The sequence below is a fragment of the Cryptomeria japonica genome, chromosome 11 (genome assembly GCF_030272615.1).
Source record: "Cryptomeria japonica chromosome 11, Sugi_1.0, whole genome shotgun sequence".
NCBI lineage: Eukaryota > Viridiplantae > Streptophyta > Pinopsida > Cupressales > Cupressaceae > Cryptomeria > Cryptomeria japonica.
Genome location: NC_081415.1, coordinates 32,941,613 through 32,966,497, shown reverse-complemented (window position 1 = coordinate 32,966,497; position 24,885 = coordinate 32,941,613). Strand labels below are relative to the sequence as shown.

General features: G+C 37.6%; 1 protein-coding gene and 1 non-coding gene across 4 annotated transcripts; both read left to right on the top strand.

Annotated features, from left to right (window-relative positions):
- Positions 1 to 4,474: 4,474 nt before the first annotated feature.
- On the top strand, positions 4,475 to 24,200 carry LOC131031360 (SART-1 family protein DOT2). 3 transcript variants are annotated; one of them, XR_009103028.2, is made up of 15 exons: positions 4,475 to 4,652; positions 8,463 to 9,951; positions 10,259 to 10,400; positions 10,543 to 10,597; positions 10,824 to 10,937; positions 20,625 to 20,721; positions 20,810 to 20,876; positions 20,961 to 21,020; positions 21,230 to 21,851; positions 22,020 to 22,402; positions 22,522 to 22,742; positions 22,856 to 22,940; positions 23,086 to 23,457; positions 23,577 to 23,670; positions 23,771 to 24,200. XR_009103028.2 is itself a non-coding variant. In XM_057962456.2 (13 exons), exons 2-13 carry the CDS (start codon positions 8,519 to 8,521, stop codon positions 23,161 to 23,163), a joined length of 3,357 nt encoding a protein of 1,118 aa, XP_057818439.2. In that variant the 5' UTR covers positions 4,475 to 4,652; positions 8,463 to 8,518; the 3' UTR covers positions 23,164 to 23,750. The 3 variants fall into 3 exon arrangements, 1 of the variants encoding a protein (XP_057818439.2); XR_009103027.2 differs by lacking the exon at positions 23,771 to 24,200 and having other exon boundaries at positions 23,577 to 23,750; XM_057962456.2 differs by lacking the exon at positions 23,771 to 24,200 and having other exon boundaries at positions 23,086 to 23,750.
- LOC131031367 (U6atac minor spliceosomal RNA) lies at positions 8,202 to 8,323 on the top strand. The gene has a single exon (XR_009103029.1). It is a non-coding gene; the product is annotated as a U6atac minor spliceosomal RNA (small nuclear RNA).
- Positions 24,201 to 24,885: the final 685 nt, after the last annotated feature.

The window sequence follows — 24,885 nt, the reverse complement described above, 5'->3', positions numbered from 1 at the left end:
GCGAAGATTTCCCTTGTTTCGGGTTAAATGGTGGTTTAGAATCAGGCTTAGGAGGTGGCTTGGAGGAATGCTCACTACTTGCAGAATTCTTCTTTGGCTTCGGTTTTTGCTTTTGCTTCTCCTTAAATGACTGAGCAACCAATGCTTTGTTCTTGGACCATGAGAGCATGTCCAGCTGAGAAAGGTGAGACTGCTCACGAGATAAACGCTCACAAAACACATCAAAGGTAGGCATGGTAAAACGAGCACCCAAGCCATCCATGGTGGAGTAGAAAGCAGAGGCAAAAAACTGAAAAGGACCCCAGAGCTTCGAAAGGATCAAATGAATGCACTCTGGGTCCGTCTTGGTCTTTCCACACCCCTGGAGAACAAATCTGGTAGTCTTGAATTTGTTCAAAAAATCCTCAATGGTGGGAAAGGAATCGGGTAACAAGGAAACCAACTCTGCCTCAATCTGTAATGCCTGGATCTCATTAACTCTCTCTGAAGAGAGTCTCAAACTTAAACCACATATCTCGAAGAGTGAGCAAAGCATCAAGGTGAAACAAAAGACTGTCGGAAACATGCAATGAGGCAAACCCATGGCCTCATCCATCTTGTTTCTGTGTTCAAGAATCTCAAAAGGACGTTGCAACAGAGGCTAAACCTCATCCAAACAAGACCACAACCCTCATGCCCTGAAAAGCCTCATGATGCGAGGTTTCCAGGTGTGATAGTTGTGTGATGTCAACAACTCAACTGAAGAGTTTGCCATGAAACTCTACAGATGTACCTGCTTGTGTTTTTTATTATTATATGATCTTTCAAAATAGACAAAAGATGCAGAAGGGTTTGTTTGTTTTGAGAGTTTTGGTGTTCTATATTTCTAATATAAATGACAGAAAGCGAGAAAAAAACACCGCCCCACAAGAGATAAACCCAAACCCTAGTACATACTGGTGAGAATGAAGCAGTGCATAAGCAAAAAAACTTCAAACTGAAATCTCATGTACCTGATGAAATATCTGAGAAACAAGATCACATATCTAAATAGAGCATGCTAAGAGCTTTCCAGCGCCTATTTGTTTTAAAAAAAATGACTCTGTATGCTCAAGATAGGAAGAAAAAACCAACCCCCCCTACAAAGGCAAGAGAGAGGGCACACAGAGGTCGTCTGGTGGCAGGGTCGGGCGGAGGTGGCCCAAGGGCGGCGACAACGGGCGGGGTGTTCCGACGGGCGAGGCCCGAGTTGTCAGGGCTGACGACGCGCGGTACAGGCCTGTTGCAGGGCCAGGGGCCCCACGGTACCCTGCTTATCGTGGGTTGTAACCCCAATTTATTTATTTTTTTGTTTTTTTTAAAAACTTTTGCAAATTTTTTTTAATGATGTTTAAAAAAAAAAATAAAAAAATTTCGGCATGCATACCGTAAAAAGGCAAAAAATTGATTTTTTGAAAAAAAAAATTCTCGAACTGCGTGTCAGGGTCGTACAGCCTGGTACAGAACAAACCTCCCCCCCCAGAGGCTCAGGTGTCAAAAGTGATCAAGCTTTATATGACCATAGGGGTTTTTGGGCCTTCTGAGCATGATGATGAGGTCCATTTAGGCCCAAAGTGCTCAGAAAAAAGGCCTATCCCTAGGTGCACAAAAAAACTTCTGAAACCCTAGATTAGCTTCCAATGCAAAAAAAACTCAAAACAAGAACAGGTAGCTGCAGATTTGAAGCTCTGATACCATGTGAGAGTTGATAAATACAACACCACAGGAGCCCAAATGATCTCTGCAAGCTGAATAAACCTGTTACAAGGAGAAGCAAGGAAGCAACAGAGAAAAAACATAAACATAAGAAATGCTCAAGAATATGAGAGCTCCGTATTCACAAAATTGTGTAATAGAATTAATTAATACAAAAGAAAAGAATTCAACCTCTAATGGGTCAAAAAAACCCTAAAAGGGAAAACCCTAGGCTTGCACATAATAATTAATAAAAGAATTAATTACTATGCACCTAATGCTAGCTTAAGTGAAAAGAGATAAAGGGGAACTTAATTAATTAAACAAATGTCGTTTAATTGATTAAGTAAAGACCCAATTACTCTAACAACATTTCTAAGATATTTTGATATTGATAGTTCACATCATATACAGTAAAGAAAAAAGCCATCCTAGAAGTATGGAATATTACTATCCTAAATGATAGGTTCATTGTAATTTTATGAAATACACATTTCTCATGATTTCATGAGAACAACAAAATATATATATATATATATATATATATATATATATATATATATATATATATATATATATATATATATATAATGAATTATAAATTCAACCATTTGAAAGAAGAGTATCTCTTTACTTCATACAATTACTATTCTCATTACTCAATGTGTATAGGCATAGAGAAGATTTCAATGAGTTAATATAAATTTGATATAAATAATAAAATAGGAAGGTCAAGAAATCTCATTTTTATTTATAAAATACAAATCTTGAAATTTTATAGCTTAATTTTACTAAATGTATATGCATATATTTATGATAATTTTGTATCAATAATACTATTCAAAATTATTGCAGTAGTAAATGTGAAAATACAAAGTATGAAAGAGATGCTTAATAATTTCCTCTCCCAATATTGTTTTTTTGTTCAATTAAGGGCAACTAAGGAGCTGCACCTTGCATTAATAGAAAATAAGGTTTTACATCAACATAGAGATAAAAAAGCACTTACCTGCATGCATGCTACCCTATACACCTTCCCCTATCTACTACCCATTTTTACAATGTAAAGCAAAAAGATAGCCTATATTAATAGGCGATACACCATGGTAGGACCAATCTCCAAAGCAAAAAATAGAGATCCTGCCAAATATAGTCTATTAATATAAGAAAATAGACATATTGTTCATACATGTATAGCTTCCAAAGGAGCACAAACACCATGCCACGAACATCAACTCCCAATTATAACTTTCTTTGCCTTCTCTAGCCTAGCCTTCACAAGACAACCTAGGTTGCACTAACTATGATCTTCCCTATTTAGAGCTTCCATTATTGGAGTTGCTTCACTATTAAGCTCGATACCCACTTCCACATTATCCCACATAGACTCATCCCCATCAACCTCATCCTAGACTAAACCTTCTTCCTTGATATGTTTCTGCAACCAACCTAACTCTCTTTTCGAAGGGAAATCAATCAACTACTTCTAAAATGACACATTTCTCTCCATGGCCTTCCTCCTTATGGGAAGAAGTGACTAGTTAGTAGAGAAAAAAAATGGAAATTTGTCTACATCCAAACCTCTTCATTTGGTCACGTAATAATCTTTGGGAGAGGCACCCCCACACTAGGGACGACATTCGCTAGGATGTCCTCGAGCTCTCCCAAAAACCATATCCAAATCATTTTTTCACACATCTTCCTTGCCATGTATTTTGACTCCCCAACATCCACCACCGTGGCTAAAAATATGGCCACAACATCCATATTGAACCTATGTCTATGATTAGCTTTCAGAAATTCATCTCCTAGAACAACCTTCACTGCATGAATGATAAGTTTATGACTTGACTTGAAAATGAATTTCAACCTTTTATCAGTCAACTCCCCTAGGAGCCATTTGGCAATATTTGCACGTAAGCCTCAAAGGGGTGTCCATGTTATATTGACACTTTGCTAAAACAATGCCTTCCACATTCACCGCTAGTCTCAAAATAAAGACTCCCATCTACCAACACTAGTTTCTTTGCAAAATAGCATACCAACATTCATTTCCCATACATCCCCACCACCTCATATCTACTTGCTATTAAGAAGAATGATAACACCAACCTCGTGAAATGAGAAGGTTAAATCACCTCCCTTCTCATAATGACTAAGCTGCCATCTTCTATCTCGCTGCCATTTTGCCAGATCGTCTGCTATCTCATTCCCCTCATGAAAGACATGTGATAATTTGAAGTCTTCGAATTTTCAAATTAACTTCTAAATCAGTTTTAGCCACATTTTGAGTTTCTAATTGGGTATTGCTTTTTGACGAATCACATTAATAATGACTTTACATTTAGTTTTAAGTCACATCTTAGACTTAGTAGAGCTGCACGAAATTCAACATAATTATTTGTCGTTATTTCCAAAAATTCTTTTTTCTTACTCAACACTTTGCCTTTGTGATCCCTAGCCACCCAACCTACCTCATTGTTTCTAGAGTTGCCTTTAGAGACACCATCAAAATTAACTTTCACATATCTTACCTTGAACATAGTCCAAATTACTCTAAACTTGACTTTGAAGGAAGATCAACCTTCGGAACCCCAGAATAGAGGAATTTCTCCCAATATTATTGCAAATATTTATTTAAGGATTTTTAGTTTTTTTTAACTGCGAAGATATCCATCGCACTTTGTGATGCGACTTAATTTTATAGTTATGTAATTGTTTGCTAGAACATATATATTCACACACTCGAGCGTTTATATATGTACCTACAGAGAAGCGTTCTATTCCATAAAAATCTATAATTGCAATGTTCATACGTTCATAATCGCTTAAAATTTTTACAAAAAAAGAAGTCAAAATAAAGATTTTTCTTTTTCTTCTGAGAATTTCAGGTATTCGATCGGCATCTGTATTCACAACTTGTGGTCGTGTATTTACAGGTAATTCACAACTTGTTCATTATGAAAGAAAGGTTTTTTCTTCGTTTCATCAGAATATGGCTCTGCCTGTAAAATAACGCAGATAATGTTTATCATTTTAAAAATAAGCACTGAAGATTTTTTAGGATGGCATGGGAGGGATTGATTTTAAACCCTAGTAAGAAGAAAAGCAAGTGCGTATGTATATTTATTTTTTTCTCTTAATTTCGTTTTAAAACTTTTTGTATTGGTAAAATGGAAAATTACGAGCCCCAGGCCGATTGTGCACGCAAATAGTACCCAATTCCCCAGGCCATTTGGGTTGCCCAGGTCGATAGGTTTAATTAACATAGCTGGCTATATGGCTAACAGGCTATGCATTGAGAGTATCTGACGGCTTGTAACTTGGCTTCAAGCCGTGTGGGGATTTGAACTTGGGTTTCGGATATTACCGTCCGCATCCTTTGAGAATGCCAATTGGTTATAGATTACCTTGATGTGGTGCAGGGAATTTGAAATTCGGTCTCTGGCTTTATTGCCAATGTGATTTTGGGGTGTTCTTTGGGCAGTAGGTTGCATCAGCACTGTGTAAGGATTTGAACTTGAATCTCTGGCCTTACTTCCTATATGCTTTGAGAGTGTCCTTTTGATGGTAGGTCGTTTTAATGCAGCGTGGGGATTCGAACTTGGGCCTTTGACTTATTGCCAGCGTTCTGCTTTGGCAATGCCCTTTAGGGTATAAGCACAGGAATTTGAACTCGGTTCACTGACTTTATCGTCCATCTCTTTAGAGAGTGTTCTCTACGCTGTAGCTGGCCTTCACCGTGTGTTGGGAGTCAAACTTCAGGCTGCGGCCTTACTGTTCATTTGCTGCTTCGGGAGTGTGCTACAGTGTGTAGTTTGGCTATATGTTGTAGGTCCGTAGCTTTATCGTTAATGCCCCATGGTGGTGTCCTTTGAGTTGTAGGTCCATTTAATGTGGTATGGGGATTTGAACTTTGAGAGGATACCCCATCAATGCATTATTAATTGTATTGGAATTTATAAAGGTAGTTTGTAGCCATGAACAATTTTTTTTCAAGCAATCATTGTTATCTACAAATTTTTGGGCAAAGTGTTTTATCAGAATATGGGCATTTTGGTTTTTTCTTTTGGATATTTAACCAGTTTTTTTGTGTATTGTCTTGCAAAATCTTCCAAAGGGAATATGGACGTCATGTAGGTAATATGGCAGCTTTCACTGTGGGGATTTCATTTATCGTGGGGCTTGCATTAGGGCTGCCTGTTGTTTACTCCACCTTGGCAATGCCATTTTTTGAGATGTTAGTCAGTTGTCTTAGGGAAATCCTTACTGTACTTGCATTCAGAATGAGAGAGTTCTGGAGATTTCCATTGCCTGGTTACTTCTTCCTATTTTTAGGACTACTTTCATGGATGATTGCAAGGTTGTTTATTGTTTGCAGACTGATGCTGTAATTTAAAATATTGCTTGTACCCCTAATTTTCTGCAAGTACCTGTGGAATCATTTATTTCAAAAGCTCGGTATTTATACTTGAAATGTTCTTAAGGTTGATTTGATATGGTATTATGTTTTCTAGAGCAGAAGTCACAGCCTCTACTGTAAGTGGCATTCCTCTATTATTTCTTGGGTAGAATATATTATATATCTGATGATTGGAACTTCCGATGAGAACCAACCCTAACATCCAAAACGCCCTAAATACACCCACCATTACTGAGATTTTACAAAATTCACAGAAACCGACTGTCAAAACCCTATACACTGTTTACAAAATTTGGCCATTGCCAAGTATTTCTAGTTACCTACCTACAAGACAAATTTTTTAAACTATATATTGTATTTTGAAACAAAATATAAACAAAATTTTAGATCCAGAGACCTGGCTCACTTCTTCTTCCTCCGTGGCTTCAAAGGCCCGTTCACCCAATGATCCTCTGATGCAAATTGGAGACGTTTCTTTCTGCTCCTTGCCACACCTTCTGCACCCTTGGCCCGTTCCACCTCTTTCTCCCTCAGGAAATCAACCAACGCATCCCATCCTATTTGGGCCTCCGCTTGCTTTTCATCCTTGTTGGAAGTTGCAGTCCACCTGATGAAAGGTCGCATGGGAGGTTGCAAGTCACCAATCTGCACCCACTCCCCATTATCAGCTAAAAATCCAACCCCGGTAAGTGACATTGCCAAGAACCCGTGCATCCCATACAGCCACTCCTCCTCAACACACTACTGTATCACCCAACATACGTCCTCCTTTTTGCCCAATTCGAGTCACCATGCCATCACCGTGGACACAATGCCCACATTGGTCCAGTAATGGTGAGCAGCACTCATGAATTCCTCACCCAAGAGGATGTCTATTATCTGAAAGAATGTGAGCTCTGCATGTTTAAAAATACGTCTCATCAAGCTGTTGTTTAGTTGTTACCAGTGAAAAATTTGCTTCCATCCTTCGAACACCACTGCCACCCATCACCTTCCACTTACCCAACTCACTCAAAGGTTTTCTGCAAGATGAATGGAGCTCCACCTCCATCATAAATAATGGCTTTTGACACACAGCATTTATTACAAAACTTACCATAATTGCCATCAAGTTTCTGCGGTGTATCCCTTGCTCATCAGCCAGCCCCATATCTCCCCCAAATGATCTTCATTAATTGCAACTGCCACATTTGACTGCCTGTCCGCCACATTATTCCCCCCTCTCAAAGTGTTGGTGACAAGGAAATTTTTCAACTTTGTCAAATAATTTCGAATTAACTTTATGAATTTATTTAATTTCCAAGAAATTGACTCACCTTTAATAATGGCGTTTACTACTAACTGAGAGTCGCTTTCCAGGTGAAGGTTTGATACTACTAATCTGTCTGCCATTTTAATTGCTAGAAGAGCGCCTTGGTCTTCGGCTTCATTTTTCGTAGCCTCCGCCAACTTCTTTACCCCTATTGCTAGAGTATTACCATTCCAGTCCCTTGCAACATATCTGCCCCTGATGTACCCGGATTACCTTTTGCCGCCCCATCAAAATTCATCTTGATCCACCTCTCCGTTGGTCTCTGCCATTCAACATCCTTCGCCCTCTTCGCAGCCAGATTAGCCCAGATAGGCCCATTAACTGGCTGAGAAATTGTGATATTTTTAGGTAGTGGCTGTTCCAGATAATTGACTGCTGATGTGCTTTTACTAAATTGGAATAAAATGGAGCTAATATTTTTTTCTTTGCCGGGCAACTTTATCAGAATAAATTCTTTCTAATTGAAAGCATTTGTGCGTATTAATCCAATCTTGTGCATAGAGGGAGAGAGACATATTATAGTTATCCTTGCATCTCCTTGAATGTCATTTGACTTAATCTATGCAGGGTAATCTGTGTTTCCAGAAGATTAGGATTGCAAGATGATTCTTATGGTCTTAAACCAATCCCCTTGAAATATTGAGTCAAAGTTATCCCTAAGCCTTTGATACACTTTTTGAACTTCTATCTCGCTGAGAGCTGTAGGATATTTGTGGATAAGGGGCTCCCTCTTTGCTGATAAGAAATAATGTAGCATTTGTAGAAAGGAAAGACATTTGGCATCTCCCTTGATCAGGATGGGAAGAGATTTTGGACTTTCCATTCACACATGGATAAGGCAATCTGCAGCTGGTTGGTCTTACCCAATATTTGCTATCTGTTTTGAGTTTATGGAAGTCTGTTTTGCTGACACTAAACATTTTTGTTGTTTCTGAATTCAGTAGTTAAAATGTTTCTTGTTTCATATTGAAAGGCATCTGATTATCATTACTTTTTTGAATTTTTTTTGTGCAGAGTTGGCCAAGGAATTTGTTTTCAGTTGACAATAAACAGTTCTCCATTTTAAATTCATGGATGTTGACAAGACAGAATTGGATGTTGACAAGACAGAATCAGTTGTTGAAGGAATTGACCATTATAAAATGATGGATATTGATCAGATTCACTCAGATATTAGAAATGATGATCCGCACAAGGTACGTGATGATATTTCAGATGGTGAACTACTAGAAGATGATCATTCTAGAAGCCCAGATGAGTCATTTGAACCAGAAATAAGAAATAATGAACATGTCAAAACATGGGACAAGGAAAATGACAAATTAAAAGAAAAAGAGATTGATTCAGAGAAGCCTAAAGATTATGGTAGGGAAAGAGATAGAGATGACAATTCACTTAAGGAGAAGGAGAAACTGAGGGATCGTGACAGGCATAAGGATCGAGATCGTGAGAAGGATAAAAATAATGGCCGAGATCGTGATAAGGACAGAAGATGTGAACTTGACAGGGTTGAAACCAGGGATAGGGATGAGGACAAAGAAAAGCATAGAGTTAAAGGCAGAGGGAAAGCTAAGGAAAGAGAAAGTGGGAGGGACAAAGAAAAAGAAGGTAGTTCTTCTAAACATCGGGACAAGGAGAAGGATAGAGAGAGAGGGAAAGAGAAGAGCAAATCGAAGGAGAGGGATAGGGAGGATGACAAAGGAATAGGAAGAAGAAAGGACCAGGAAGTTGGCTATCGAGATACTGGAAAACAGGAGAGAACGAAGGAGCGAAACAAGGACATTGAAGTTGATAGAGATTTAGAAATCCCAAGAGATAGAAAGGAGAGGGACAGAGAGAATGATCGAGAAAGGGAGAAGGAGAAAGATAGAGATAGGGAAGGAAGAGAGAAGGATAAGGATAAACACAGAGACAAGGACAGGGATAGAGAAAGGGAAAAGGATAGAGAAAAGGAGAAAGATAGGGACAAGGAAGGGAGAGAGAAGGAAAGGGATAGACCAAGAGACAAGGACAGGGACAGAGAACGGGAAAAGGAAAGAGAAAAGGAGAAAGATAGGGATAAGGAGGAGAGAGATAAAGACAGGGATAAACTGAGAGATAAGGGCAGGGATAGAGAAAGGGACAAAGACAGAGATAAGGAGGAGCGAGATAAGGACAGGGATAAATTAAGAGATAAGGACAGGGAAAGGGAGAAAGACAGAGAGAGGGATAGAACAAGGGATAGAGATAGGGACAAGGGCAGGGACAAAGTAAAGGAGAGAACTAGAGATCGAGATCGAGAGAGAGAATCAGATAGAGATAAAGAAAGAGAAAAGGAGGAGAGGTCAAAAGCAAAGGATAAAGAGAGTAAAGATGGAAGCAAATCTAAACAGATAGAAACCAGGAGCAATGATGATGCAAAGGAGAAAGAGAAGAACAAGGAAAGGGACAATGAAGAAAAGATTCGAAGAGAACCAGATGGTCATAACTTGTCAACAATAGAACTACAAGAAAAGATTGGAAAGTAAGTAATAGTTCTTTGCCATTGCAACTTGCTAAAAAATAGTCTGTGCTACTTCACTTTCTTTTCATTTCATTCTTTCTATGATACCCTGAATCTCCATTGCTATTATTTGATACATGATATACAACTTTTTTTTTCCTTAGAACAATTATTTTCGTGAGTTCTATGCAATAAACAATATTCTGGAGTAATGCTGGACATTGCCTTTTGTTTATGATAGAATACAAATCATGATTGTTCTTAGCAGCATGTTACAAGTATTTTAAAAAACACAATATTTTAGGAGTAACATTTTAATGTTTTGAAGACTGAGGGAGGAAAGAACTAAGCAGAAGTCAGAAGGTGGATCAGAAGTTTTATCATGGGTTAACAAGAGTAGAAAGATTGAGGAACGTAAAAATGCTGAGAAGGAAAAAGCTGAACGTCTTGCGAGAATCTTTGAAGAGCAGGTTTGTAACCTCAAGAAGCTTACATTCTCTCTCTACTAGTTTAAGGGTTTCCCATTTCATTGATCAAATTGTCTTTGTAAAATTGACACAATTTTTTTCTTCTACTGAATGCAAACCTCCTTTTAATGGCTCTTTTCATTAGGATAATGTGGAGGATTCAGACAGTGATGACGATGAAAAGATGAAGCACAGTGGAAGTAATAATTTTATCCCTAGACAAGTTCGCTGATTCTGAACTGTTTCAAATGTGTATTTAGTTTGTTTTGTGTTCGTGCAACTATAGGGATTGGAAAGCCTTTTTCAGATTATTTGTTTATCACAGAAAAATAAAATACATTTTAGATAGTAAATCTTCATGTTATTAAACTTTCTTGGCATAACTTTGTTTTTACTAGATAATTATATTTTTCTGTTGTTATGCAGAGGATCTGGCAGGACTGAAGGTTCTTCATGGGCTTGATAAAGTAATGGAAGGAGGGGCAGTTGTATTGACACTTAAGGACCAGAACATTCTTTCTGGTGGCGATATTAATGAAGGTATGCTGAAATAAAGCAGTTACCTGCATGATTTGGACTCATCTCGTTTTTTATCTAAGTTGCCAATTTGGGTACGGGATACGGAATTGGATACGTGGGTACAATAATTTTTTTTTTTGGGTACGGGTATGGATATCTGTCTGTGTTTGTGTTCAAACTTAAAAATTATAAAATAAACTATAATTGTATAACTATAAAAGAGTGATACCCTAAAAGAGTGATACTCATAAATCCATAATTGGCAATAAATTAAATATTTAAATATCTCATAATATAATATTCATAATTTGCAAAAAAGATAATATTCAAGTCTCAAAATGTCATTACACAATGAAAATTCAAATTACAATCCATATTTATCTTCATTAAAAGCCTCAAGGTCAACATTTGGTTCAACTTCATTTGAACCGCAATCCATGAGATTGCCACTCCCACTAGCTACGTCTGTGTCAAGTTCAAGAGTTGCCTGATGTTCATCTATAGAGACTTGGGCAAGCTGTGCAATTGTAGCATCGAAATCAGCACACTTAGGGACTAGGCTAGATCCCAATTTCTTGTCACACCCTCATTGTATTTAGGTTTCTTATGTGACAATGGATGAAGGTTGAAGTGTATGTAGACCAAATTTTTTGCTTTTGTTGCACCCAAACAATTGTGTTTGACTGAGTGGATGAACGCGTATGTATTCCAATTCTGCAAAGCTGAAGAAAAACTTGCAACCTGTTGAGTTTGCATACAATATTTTCTATTTAATATTATAATTCAAGAATCAAAATTTAAAACATAAATTATAAAATAAAAATAATTTAATATGATAGCATTGAGTGAAAAATGATAAAATAAATAAATAAAAAGATACATACTTGGCAGAAAATTTTAATTGCAAGAGGTTGCAAGAAAATGGAGCCTTGACCATGTACATACCACCACTCATCAACACCTATGTTACCCCGAGTTTCCGGGACGGGGATGGCAGGGGACGGGCAAAGGGGACGGCTATATAGGAAAATTCTAAATGTTCATATGAAAACATGTATAAAGCATGCATATATACATTATATTCATATGAAAACATGGATATAGCATGTGTATGATACTATGAAAACATTTTAGAATGTAAATTCTGAACATACAACATTGTCAATACTCGATATGCAATTATGCATTCATAATTCATAATTTCAATTCATTCACATTTTCAATATGCATATCATAATAGGTATTAAAGAAATAACATACAAAATGTCAAAATGCCCAAAGGCTACACTGCTGCCATATAGTTTCATTGTCAATTACGATATGAAAATCAAAATAGTACTAATGAATTAATATTTTATTATTTTGATTTCCTATTTATTATTTATTATTTATTAATTTTAAATTTTTAAATGTTTACCAATTAATTTAACAATTTAATATTTTCTATTTATAATATGATTTTTTTTTTTGATCGGTAATAGTTATATTTTATTAATTTAAACTAAAAATTACATCTGCATCAAACTTTACAAAAAGAAACCACTCCCCCAAACTGTTAATTTTTAGTGATCAGATTAACAATTAATGAGCAGAAAACACTATGCACAGAAAGAAGAACACACAACACAAATATACCCTGGGAAAACCTCCCTCTTGAAGGAAAAACCCAACAACTAATGTCTCAGATCAAAACTTTTATTATGAGCAGATTACAATAACAACATGGGTGAGATTAGTTATCTGATATAGCTCTCAACCTAGGGCAGAATTATGCCCAGTCAAACCTTTGATATGAAGACCCTAATTACTGAACTTGAGCACAAGGATTCGCCATCATAATGGTGTATGATTGCTGCACTTGATTGCTGCTCTCAGTCGCACAGATTCTTCCAGCAATTAGATCATCAAAGTTTGCTCAGATTGCTCAGAAAGTCATGATCACAAGTTCGCATAAGTCTGCTGCAAATCAGGTTCAGATTCGGATCTGAAGTTAGGAGAATGGTTGCTTGGATTGAGCACAAAGTCGCCTGAACAATGATGATCAGATTCACACTATATGAGAGCAATTCGCTACTGATAGCAAGGCATCATATTCGCTGAAGATGATAGTTCGCATGAGGCAGATCTCTTGTATGACTGAATTTGATTGCTTGATAATTTCGCATGACAATGGAATGCTTATTTTTTGAATGTGTAGATTGAGTCTTGTTATATACAAGACACAATCTCTCTTTCATGAGTTGGCTGGGCCTATAAGGCCGACTTATAAATATTATCTTTTATTTTATTTCCTTGCTTTTGGCGCCACCTTTTAATTTACAAATAAGGTACAATTGGGGCCACACTTTACATAACATTGACTTAGGGCCCAATTTAAAATTACAATAGCTAATCGCTTACATATTACTTAAATTTTAATTGCCAAAGGCAACATTAAAATTTAGCATAGTAGAATCCGATACTAGCTAGATATTTCAACACTCCCTCTTAGCTAGAGAGGATTCTATGAAAAATTGAGTCACATCATGACTATGCTCCATCATGCACTTCTACAGAGGATGGAACCAAAAACTTTCATTATGCACACCTGCAAGAAATGAATACACAAATATATATATATATAAATACACATCAAAGAATACGGTCATGGATTCCTTCCATGATATCCATCATGCACACCCGCAGAGGATGGATCCACCTTGCATTGCTCGCAGAGGGTGGAAGAGGTCTTACACCTCAAAACTTCTCTATAGAGAAGAATAAACTGCACTCTGTAGAGGGTGGACCCACCTTGCACTTCGTAGAGGGTTGGAGAGGTATTATACCTCAAAGAAACTACCACCTTGCACTCCACAGAGGGTGGTCCCACCTTGCACTCCGTAGAGGGTGGAAGATACACACAATGTATCATAGGAGCTGAAAACTCCCTCTTAGCCAAAGTATATTCCAAAGAAACAAGGAACACATGTTAGTTCTATCATAAAACATAGAATCATGATCAAGAGCATCCTTGTAATAATCATATAACAATTATAAATTCAGAACTGATTTGAATTCAAATGTTTAGTCATACTCTCTCAAATCCAATAGTAGAAATGTAAATCAGATTTCAACATCAATGGTTAGAAAACAACAATATGTTTAAGCTTTACTAAACATAATGCATTCTCTAAGGATTATGGGGAATATGTAACTCCCTCTTAATCCCTATCTAAGTGATAAATTCACAAAACTTGTTGATTTACTCTTACTTACGAAATGGACCCATAGCATAGTTTAAATAAATAAAAAAATCTATCAACTATATCCTTAATTGAAAGTGAGAGTTGAACGCTTGTATAGGCTTTCATATCTAATCCCGATGGCACGAGCTGATTTGAGGTTGGACTCCTTAGGCCATGCAAGAACTCTTCCTTCAGAAAATACAACCTGATAACCTTTATCTTCTAGTGCAGATATAGAGATTAGATTCCTTTTTATTCCAGTTACAAACAAAACATTACTGAGATGAAGGGAAATACCAGAATTTAATTTTAACGAAGTAGAGCCAAAACCTTTTACTACATAACAAGCATTGTCACCAATAGTCACATGAAGGTTGGACTCCTCCACCAAATCTAAGAGATGTTCCCGATAGCCTGTGATGTGTCTAGATGCACCATTGTCAATCAGCCACGTGTTACTATCTGACTGAACATTGGTTGACAAGGCTGAGACAAAGAGGAAATCTTCATTATTCTGTTGTTCTGAGACTTCATTTAGGTTTGCTTCTATTTGCTCGAGCTGAGATTGATAGTCCTTTGCAAAGTGACCAAACTTGTTACATCGGAAACATCGGATGTGAGACAAGTCCCTTGGCTTCTTCCTTGAATCAGGAGCAGAGGGTCTGAAATCTCTGTTTCTCTTGAAGTTATTTTTCTTCCAATGGCCACCTTCCTTCTTGGCTGTGAGGACATGATGAACATTGTCATGAGGGCTTCTGATTTTTCCTTTAGTAGCCAAGCGTGATTCTTCTTGAATGCAATCTCCCCTCAATCGATCAAATTGAGGAAGCTCAGCTATTGCACTGATTCCTTGAACAAAAGGTTCCCATGATGGAGGAAGACCATTTAGAGCCATAATACTTAGGTCACTATCTTCAACAGTCTTCCCAATAGTAGAGAGCTGATCCTTTAGCTCAGAGATCCTCATGAAGTAAGCAGCTACAGGTTCTTCCTTCTCTAATTTGATGTGATTAAGCTGCTGCCTTAATGATAGTATATGACTGGTGTTGTTGATCTCATACATCTTTTCCAAAGTGCTAAACATTTCTTTTGCAGTCTTCATTTTGGAGATGCTTGTCACAATATGATCTTTGACGGAGTCTATTATTATCTTTCGCGCTTGGTAGTCCTTCTTCTTCCAAGCTTCCTTTTCTTCTTCGCCACTAGGTTCAGCAGCATCTTTACTGACATATTCAGCAAGGTCATTCAAGGCCATCATTATTCTGACCTTCCAAGAAGTGTAGTTGACAAAACCTTCCAACCTATCTTCAGTCCTAAGATAAGAAGCCATGAAAATTGAACTTTGAACAATAGGTTAGACTGAAAAAATTGATAAATCTGATCACAACTATTTACGAACCAAGCTCTGATACCATGTTAATTTTAGTGATCAGATTAACAATTAATGAGTAGAAAACACTATGCACAGAAAGAAGAACACACAACACAAATATACCTTGGGAAAACCTCCCTCGTGAAGGAAAAACCCAGCAACTAATGTCTCAGATCAAAACTTTTATTATGAGCAGATTACAATAACAACATGGGTCAGATTACTTATTTGATATAGCTCTCAACCTAGGGCAGAATTATGCCCAGTCAAACCTTTGATATGAAGACCCTAATTACTGAACTTGAGCACAAGGATTTGCCATCATAATGGTGTATGATTGCTGCACTTGATTGCTGCTCTCAGTTGCACAGATTCTTCCAGCAATTAGATCATCAAAGTTTGCTCAGATTGCTCAGCAAGTCATGATCACAAGTTTGCATAAGTCTGTTGCAAATCAGGTTCAAATTCGGATCTGAAGTTAGGAGAATGGCTGCTTGGATTGAGCACAAAGTCGCCTGAACAATGATGATCAGATTCGCACTATATGAGAGCAATTCGCTAGTGATAGCAAGGCATCATATTCGCTGAAGATGATAGTTCGCATGAGGCAGATCGCTTGTATGACTGAATTTAATTGCTTGATAATTTCGCATGACAATGGAATGCTTAGTTTTTGAATGTGTAGATTGAGTCTTGTTATATACAAGACTCGATCTCTCTTTCATGATTTGGCTGGGCCTATAAGGCCGACTTATAAATATTATCTTTTATTTTATTTCCTTGCTTTTGACGCCACCTTTTAATTTACAAATAAGGTTCAATTGGGGCCACACTTTACATAACATTGACTTAGGGCCCAATTTAAAATTACAATAGCTAATCACTCACATATTACTTAAATTTTAATTGCCAAAGGCAACATTAAAATTTAGCATAGTAGAATCCGATACTAGCTAGATATTTCAACACAAACCACCCCAAACACCATTCCATCCTGCTGTATAAAACCATGGTTTCCCAATATGTATGCTGCTCAAACCCTACCCCACCCCCACATCATCTGAAAGAGAAATTCAAAATACATCATGCCAGTCAAAGCTGGCCGAAGAGTTTAACGTTTAACAGAAAACAGAAATTTAAGTTTATCAACTAAAAAACTATCTAAACAAAAAGGAGCGTCCAGAGGTACCCTGATCCAAAGAAATCCTCATCTTCCCGCCAAGGCATGTGCATCTCCAGTTGTTCTTTTTGCACCTTCAACCGCTAACCCTCGCGAAGGTAGTTCTTTTGTCTTGCCACCACTCCCACCCACCGCACCACCCACTACACCCTCGCCAATTCCGTCGATAGTTTTCTCGTAATCGGCCTCCTGCATCTCATCTCCTCCGCCATTCTCACCTCTCCACCCTCTTGCCGAATTACATCTTCGATGTCCATTATTTGGACGAAGATCATCAACCCTTCCCATCCTCGCTTCGCATCATCTCTAAAACGGACTCGAGCTTCCTCACTGCGGCGAAGGAATTGTATTCGAGAATGTCTCACCCGCAACTCCACATTTTCCTCTGGGATGCCTTCAGATAGATTGAAATCCCAACCCGACACAACCCATTCCAACAAGACTCCATGTTTAACAAATACTCCTGTGGAATGATCTTCTTCAAAACTTTTCTCACATCCTCATAGGTGTAGTCCAACTCCAGTCCCCAAGCCATGATAGGAGAGTAAATGTCCGCTTTGCATCTGTATCTGTGGCCGATAACCGCCACCTCTTCACCCAAGACCAGTTGAATTGCCTTAAAAATCAAAGGGTCTTTTGCAAGAAACATCTTCTCACGTTTCTTCAGAGGGACGAGTCCCCGAAACGCTGGCATTAACTTGGAGGATTGCAGAGTAAAATTAGCTTCCATTTTGGTACTTGCAGGGAGTTCTGATGAAATCTGTCAAAAGTTATCTTCACCAACTTACTTGCTTTTCTCATTAAATGCACGAGAATACCTAAATAGAATTCAAGACACCACACTTCACCACTGCTGCCATTTCAGAAAGCATTACAATAAATGCTCATTTACACGTGACCTTATTCAGATGAAATGTCGGCCTTCTGACATGAAATTTGAATTTGTTAACATACCAACTTGGCAATAAGCATTAACTCCATCTCACTATCTCTTCTTTGCAATCGTGCTACCCCACTTCCCCTAGCGCGAGCTCACACGCTTCATTTGACAGACCATCCGCAATGACATTTCCTCCTCTTTTCACATTCGTTATGCAAAAGTTTTGGAAAGATTTAAGCTTTTCACTTATACTGTGTTTATATTTATTCAATTTCCAACATGGTGTATTGCCTTTAATCAAAGCATTGACTACGATTTGGGAGTCACCCTCCAAACGTACCTTCATTACCTTCATAATTACTGTGAGATCAGTTGCAAGTAAAGTTGCTTGAACCTTTGCCTCATTATTGGTACTATCTTGTAGCCTTCTTACACCTGTAAAGAGGATCTTCCCTTCATCATCACAAGCCACACATCTCGCACCTGAAGTCCCTGGATTACCTTTTGACGCCCCATCAAAATTTATTTTCACCCACCTCTTCTCCGGTTTAGACCATTTCACCATCTCCCCATCCATAGGGGGATACACAGGATTAGCCCTGGGGAACCCATGAACGGGTCCATTTATAATATGAATTAATTTTAAACGTTTGATATGAATTAAATTTTAATAAATCTAAAATTTAATTAATGTTGCCTTTTAATTTTTTTAATAACAATTTGAATTAATAGGGGGCCCATATTAGAAAATTAATATTTTTTTTTTTGAAAATACGACATTTTTTATTTTTTAAATAATTGTAATAGTCTTAGATGTGGGGGACGTCTCACTGTCCTCGGGACGGATTGGGGACATCCCAGCTGTCCCCAGCGGTCCCCCCCAGCTAGGGCAGATGTCCCTCTGTTTCGGGGACGTCCCCTCTAAATTCTTGGCAATTTGGGGACGGGGGGAAATGTCCCCTGGCCGTCCCCAAGTCCCCGAAACGTCCCCGGGACTGGGACAGGGGTTTTCAGGCAGGGGACGCGTCCCCGGGTTACATAGATCAACACTCATCCTATATTTTGCATGAAGAGTGGTAATATCATGATCTTTTGAAGATACAAATTGGTTAAATTTACTCAAGACAATATTTCAAACTTCATCATCTGAAAATATCTTTCTAAATGCAACCTTATAGCCAGTAGCAACCTTCGCATCTGTATATGGTGTCAGCCTCCTTGCCAATGCAAGTATCTCTTTGCTATAATACCTTTGCGACAAAGCAAATGCTAAGAGATGTTAGGGGGTGGTCATCTTGTTCCAACGGTCAACAATAATTTGTTGCACAATTTTGAAAAATGTTTCCGTTGGGTCATGTTCCTTGGCCTCTATTATTATTTTTATTCTTTCCACCATGGAGTCCATTCCATCATAAATTTCACCCAAACATGGGCGATTAATATCAGCATACCTAATCATGCTCATGATGGGCTCAATGAAACTTAAAACATACTCTGCACAATCTCACCACTCGTCATCAAGGATCCATGCTCTTACTTTCTGGGCTCTTTTCGTGTTTGATTGCCTCCATACACTTGACAAGGTGTTGATGACCATAGCACTCAAGGTCTCTCACACCTTCTCAAGTCATCTTAAGACGATTGTGTGGGATGCAAATTGTGTTTCGACAACCTAACATGGCATAAAAAATACGTGTCATATATCAACTATAAAAAAATAAAATTTAAATTACCTTCAACTATTCAAACTTGGAGAAGCTCCTGAATATTGCTTGTGACATGTGATGATTAGTCACAAACATTTGAATCTCCTTAGCCTTTATGTAAACTTGTTTTATCTAGTCAATTTGTGTGCCAATCTTTTGCAAGCTTAAATTGAGTGAGGTGACTGCACATGGTGTCCAAAAAATGTGATTATATGTAGCCTCCACTATAGACCCAACTGCCCTACATGCTCTGATTTGCAATCTCTTTGAAGAGCCTGTCCAATGGCCCTTTTTTCTGTAACCAAAACATTCTCTTGTTCATAAGGTGGTGGCATTGGCATGAAAGGATGTGGCCAGCTGGTTGTGTCAAGCCACTAGGAGGTTTCTTTGATTTTTTCTTGGCAAGAGGATGATCAGTATTTGATTTGTTGCTTTTCATGTTGGCTTCCTCTTGTTCTTTAATATAAGCCATTATTAGATCTTGTGGCAGTGCTTAACATTTGGCCCTTGACAAGCTTTTATTCCATGTCCAAGGATGGTGCGTAAGTGACCTTTCACTCAATAGTATGAGCTTGCTTACTCTATGTTGTAGTGGTTACACTGCCAAAGAAAACTCCCGCCACTAGAGATTTGCTTAATCATTGTTGTAAAATGCCAATTGGCAAAGCTGGTTCAATTTTAAAAAGAATCTCTTCATTTTGGCCCCGGGCAACTGAGCTAGAACATCTAGTTCCAGACATTATGTATGAATAATGGACCTAAAATGAAAAACATTATTGATTTTTTTTTTTTTTTTAAATTGGCTTTAGTTCCCTTATGCATAAAAAAGTGTTTTTTTTTCAAAAGTTCGTAAAATATTAAAAAAACACTCAAAAACTCTTGAAAAAATTATTGAAAACTTGAAAAAAATTGAAGATTTATTCACCTTTGATGGCGAAATCTTCCTTTTCAAATGATTCATAAGCCTTTGGTGTGTGTCTTACTCCTCTGCAGCCTTCACCTTTGGAAAAAAATGCAGCAACCTTCAAAACCAGCTTGGAGAAAAAAATGGTTTGAATGAATATTGTGTGTTGAAGAAATGAGGTGAAATGACAAAAATAAGGGAAGGCAGAGCTAAATTAGGGTTGGGATGGCTCTTTAAGTTTTATTTTTTGTTTTTTTGCATCGTGGGGCCCTTTTTGGGTGCCTACAGTGTTGGAAATGCCTGGGTTTGGCTCGGGTGCTCTAGACAATCCCAGACCAGACTCGGGCCCAAATTACACTCGGCTCTGTAGCCAGACCCAAATGCACAAATCTGGTAACATTTTGTGGATAGTGCAATGATTATTTCATACTTAACATTGCAGATGTTGATATGCTTGAAAACATTGAAATTGGAGAGCAGAATGCTAGAAATGAGGCCTACAAGGCAGCCAAAAAGAAACCTGGGACATATGAAGACAAGTAAGTGGGATGGTTGTTTTGATTATAAAGTTCTGAATGTTATATCCTCCGGCTTGGGATAACTAACTGACTTTTTATTTTTTGATAGATTTCAGAATGACGTAGATGCAGTAAAAACAATTCTTCCTCAGTATGATGATCCATTTAAAGAGGAGGTGAGTTTTATTCCCGATGTTCAATTTATATGGATTTCATCTTCTTCAAACTCTTTTTTAAATGATAACTTAAATTATTTTCAGGGGGTGACCCTGGATGAAACGGGAGGTATTAATGATGAATACCAGAAAAGACTTGATGAGGTATATTGAAGATATTTGTTCTTCAACTAATTCTATTAGGAGCAGGTTATTTTTGTTTTAAGTCAATAAGGTATTTTATTTTTCTGGTTTCATGCCAAAAAGCTTATATGGTATATTTCATGCTGACTGATAAAAATGCAAGCTCGGTATCTTATAATTAAGCCCTTCTTTGTATTAGGCACTTGACAATTGTATTTTGTTTGTGTCAGATACGTAAGAAGTTGCATATTGCAGCCATGGGCAATCAAGCTGAGGAATCACTGGCACAACCTGGAACAAGCACATCTGATTATTATACTCATGATGAAATGCTGCAATTCAAGAAACCCAAGAAGAAGAAGAAGTTGCGGAAGAAGGATAAGCTGGATGTTGATGCACTTGAAGCAGAAGCAGTTGCTTCTGGATTGGGTGCTGAAGACCTTGGTTCCAGGGCTGGTACACAAAGAAAGGTTTTGAGGGAGGAGGCAGAGAAAGCAGAAAGGCAACAACGGAAAGATGCATATGAAACTGCACTAAATAAAGCAACAGAGGCTTCCAGAGGGCTTCGAGATGTAAAACCATCAGATGAAATGCAGGTGGATGATGATGGTGATACTGTTTTTGGTGGGGAGGATGAAGATCTGTACAAATCATTGGAGAAGGCAAGGCAAGCAGCTCTAAAGAAACAAGAAAAAGGTATTGGCTCTGGTCCTCAGGCAGTAGCTCGTATGGCAGTATCTGCAAATCAGTTGAAAGGAGATGGCCAAAGTTTATCATCTACTGAAGCACCAGACAGTAAAGTTGTATTTACTGAGATGGAAGAATTTGTGTGGGGTTTACAGCTTGATGAGGGTGCGTAGCAAAATAAAAGATATTAGAAATAATGAAATAGATTTTTCACGTTTATTTTCAAGGACTTCTCTCCTGTCATCAATATAGTGTTTATGAGTTTGATTTCTCATATAATGTTTTTAATTTTCTGTATTTCTTCTAATGGAATTTCCTTGTACTTGGAACCAGAATCTCACAAACCTGCAGTTGAAGATGTCTTCAACGAAGAGGATGATATTTCAGAACCTAAAAAGGAAGATTCTCCTCGTGAACAAAAAGGTGTGTGGATGCCAGAATCAATGAACAAGGCAGAAGTGATGAACAAGGAAGAATCTGACCATAAAGAAGACAGGGAGGAAGAAGTGATAACAGATGACATGATTAAAGAAGCTTCTGTTGGAAAAGGTTTGGCAGGTGCCTTGCAACTGTTGAAGGAAAGGGGTGCGTTTAGTGAGACTGTTGATTGGGGTGGAAGGAATATGGATAAAAAGAAGAGCAAGCTTGTTGGTGTCCGAGACAATGATGGACCAAAGGAGATACTTCTGGACCGTCTAGATGAGTTCGGTCGCGTTGTAAGTGCCTTTATTTCTAGAGATGTCATGTTCTTAAAGCTTATTTTTAGTTTATAGCTCAAAACTGCATCATTGTAGTATTTAAAGAATCAAAGAGTCATTTGATGTCTATTTTGTAGATGACACCTAAGGAAGCATTTCGAAAGCTATCACACAAGTTCCATGGAAAAGGCCCTGGCAAAATGAAACAAGAGAAACGAATGAAACAGTATCAGGAGGAGTTAAAGCTAAAGAAAATGAATTCTGGGGACACCCCGTTAATGTCCATGGAGAAAATGCGTGATGTCCAGTCCAAACTGCGGACTCCTTATATTGTTCTTAGTGGTCAAATCAAACCAGGGTAAATTTGTCACCTGTCTTGTTCAAGGAAGAGTTCTTTTACTGAAGCATTCTCTATGTGTTTGATTATTGCTAGTTATAATCTGATTTATCTATGTTTTGGGGCTGCCATAGGCAAACTAGTGATCCAAGAAGTGGTTTTGCAACTGTTGAGAAGGAGCACCCAGGAAGTTTGACACCAATGCTTGGTGATAGGAAGGTTTGTGCTATCATCACGTCTCATCACATTTTTGTTTGTTGCATTTACCGCAAAAGCTGAATTTTAGAATAATTATACATATTTTTTTTCAATGCCATAATTATTTGTTTTTGTCTTAACATTCACATCATTTCTTTCATCATAGGTTGAGCATTTCTTAGGGATCAAACGCAAGCCTGAAGTTGGAGCAATGGGTCCTCCAAAGAAACCAAAGACATCTTGATGTTTGACTTAACAATTATAAGCTGGATGAAGGATTTGTTACAATTTTATGGACAGTGATGATTATTGATGCTGCTAGAGGACACTTCAGTTTTAACCTATGAAGGCTGCCTAGCAACTGCTTCTCTGATGTTTGTGTGATCTGATTGTTGCGCCAAGCTCAAGATTTGGGATAAAAATTCCTGTTTGTGTTTTGGGGACCTCATCTGTCAATCAAGTAAATAATATGTTGGTTTATGAGATGTTGATGCCAAAGCAGTGGAAAGAAAAGTGTTTTAACACATTGATATGGCAGGTCAGTATGCAATAGGTAATTGAATGAATGGATATAATGTATTAACCTTAGTTTGAGATTTGATGGGGTTTGCTGCCTAGGGATGTTGTTATGGTGTAGATCTTGTTTCTTCTTTTCAGGAATTTCTATAGCATCAGTGACTGAAGCAAAGAAATAGCCCTACCCAGATGATTCTGCTCAAAAATGTGTTTTGACCGATGTTTCCCAAAATATGTAAGGTTTTCTCCTTTTCACCCAACATTGGTGTTTTGTTTGGCAATACACTTAAGTGTCATGGTTGGTGGTTATGTTTATTTTCTCTTTGGTATTGCAGCGCTATCCACTGAATCTCCTTTACCTCCATTATGATTTTTTAGTTTTGTTGGAAAGTTCATTTGTATACACTATTATGTTTGTTGCGCCCTTCTTGTTCTGTATATTCCAAGGCTTCTGGCATTAGTTTCTCTTATATTGGTGACTACAAAATCAGGGATCTGTGTTTTAGTGGTGGATAAGAATTGTTGAATTTTCTCTACAGCCTTGTGAGGAAATTTTAGTGGCTGCTATTCACCAGTTCACCAATTCATTTTTAAAAAGCTTCAAAAAAGCATTTGCCTATTGAAAATTATGATCTCCAGACTTCTAATACAATATGTATTTGATCTATGTTCAACTTCTTGTATGAGGACATAAAAATCCACTATTAAAGAGAGGTCAGTTTTAACTTAGAAATTTATGGCTACTTAAGTGTTTCTGTGGTTCCATGTCTTGCATTCACAAAATGCTTATGTGCTCACCATGCCTTACGTTTTGAAATTCTTCCTGGCTTTTATATCAAGACAAGAGTGCAATGTTTTAAAATAATGTTTTTTAATCAATATCTAATCAGCTAATTGTGTCAGGTCTACTGGTAAGCTCCAAAAGTTATTATATATGAGAACCCATTTTGCTGGCATTTCTTAAGATCATATTTTACCAATTTTTTTGATTAGATGTAGAATGTTATTGCTGTCTGACTGAGGTTTGTATTTTAAAATTTTTCAAATTATTACAAAGACAACTTTTGGGTAAGTTGTAGAGAGGCAAGATTAATATATCTGCTTGTGAAAGGAAATACGACTGTTGACGGGAATAATCATTATGTTATGTTGTCATATTATGTTTATGTTGTTGTCGGTAATAATGAGTTACGACGGTCAGTTAGTTAGCCGACGGGTAGGTAGTTGGAGTCGCGACGGTTGTGTCGCGCTCCTTCGGGTATTATATATTGTGTACCTTTTCTTCGAAGGAGGATCATGTTAGTCGTGTCAGATGTAATGTTATAAGCACTTATTGTACATGGACTGTGGAATTAATATAGAGGCTGGTTATTTAATATATTTCCATTATGTTCTGTGCATTTACGTTCGGCATTTAAATGTTTGCTCGAGGATCATGTTAGTCGTGTCA

Excerpts from the sequence above, each read along its gene's own strand:
- LOC131031360 (XM_057962456.2), top strand. The coding sequence starts at position 8,519 with ATGGATGTTGACAAGACAGAATTGGATGTTGACAAGACAGAATCAGTT. Across the intron at positions 10,401-10,542 it reads CGAGAATCTTTGAAGAGCAG|GATAATGTGGAGGATTCAGA; the intron begins GTTTGTAACCTC and ends TCTTTTCATTAG. Across the intron at positions 21,021-21,229 it reads ACCAGAAAAGACTTGATGAG|ATACGTAAGAAGTTGCATAT; the intron begins GTATATTGAAGA and ends TGTTTGTGTCAG.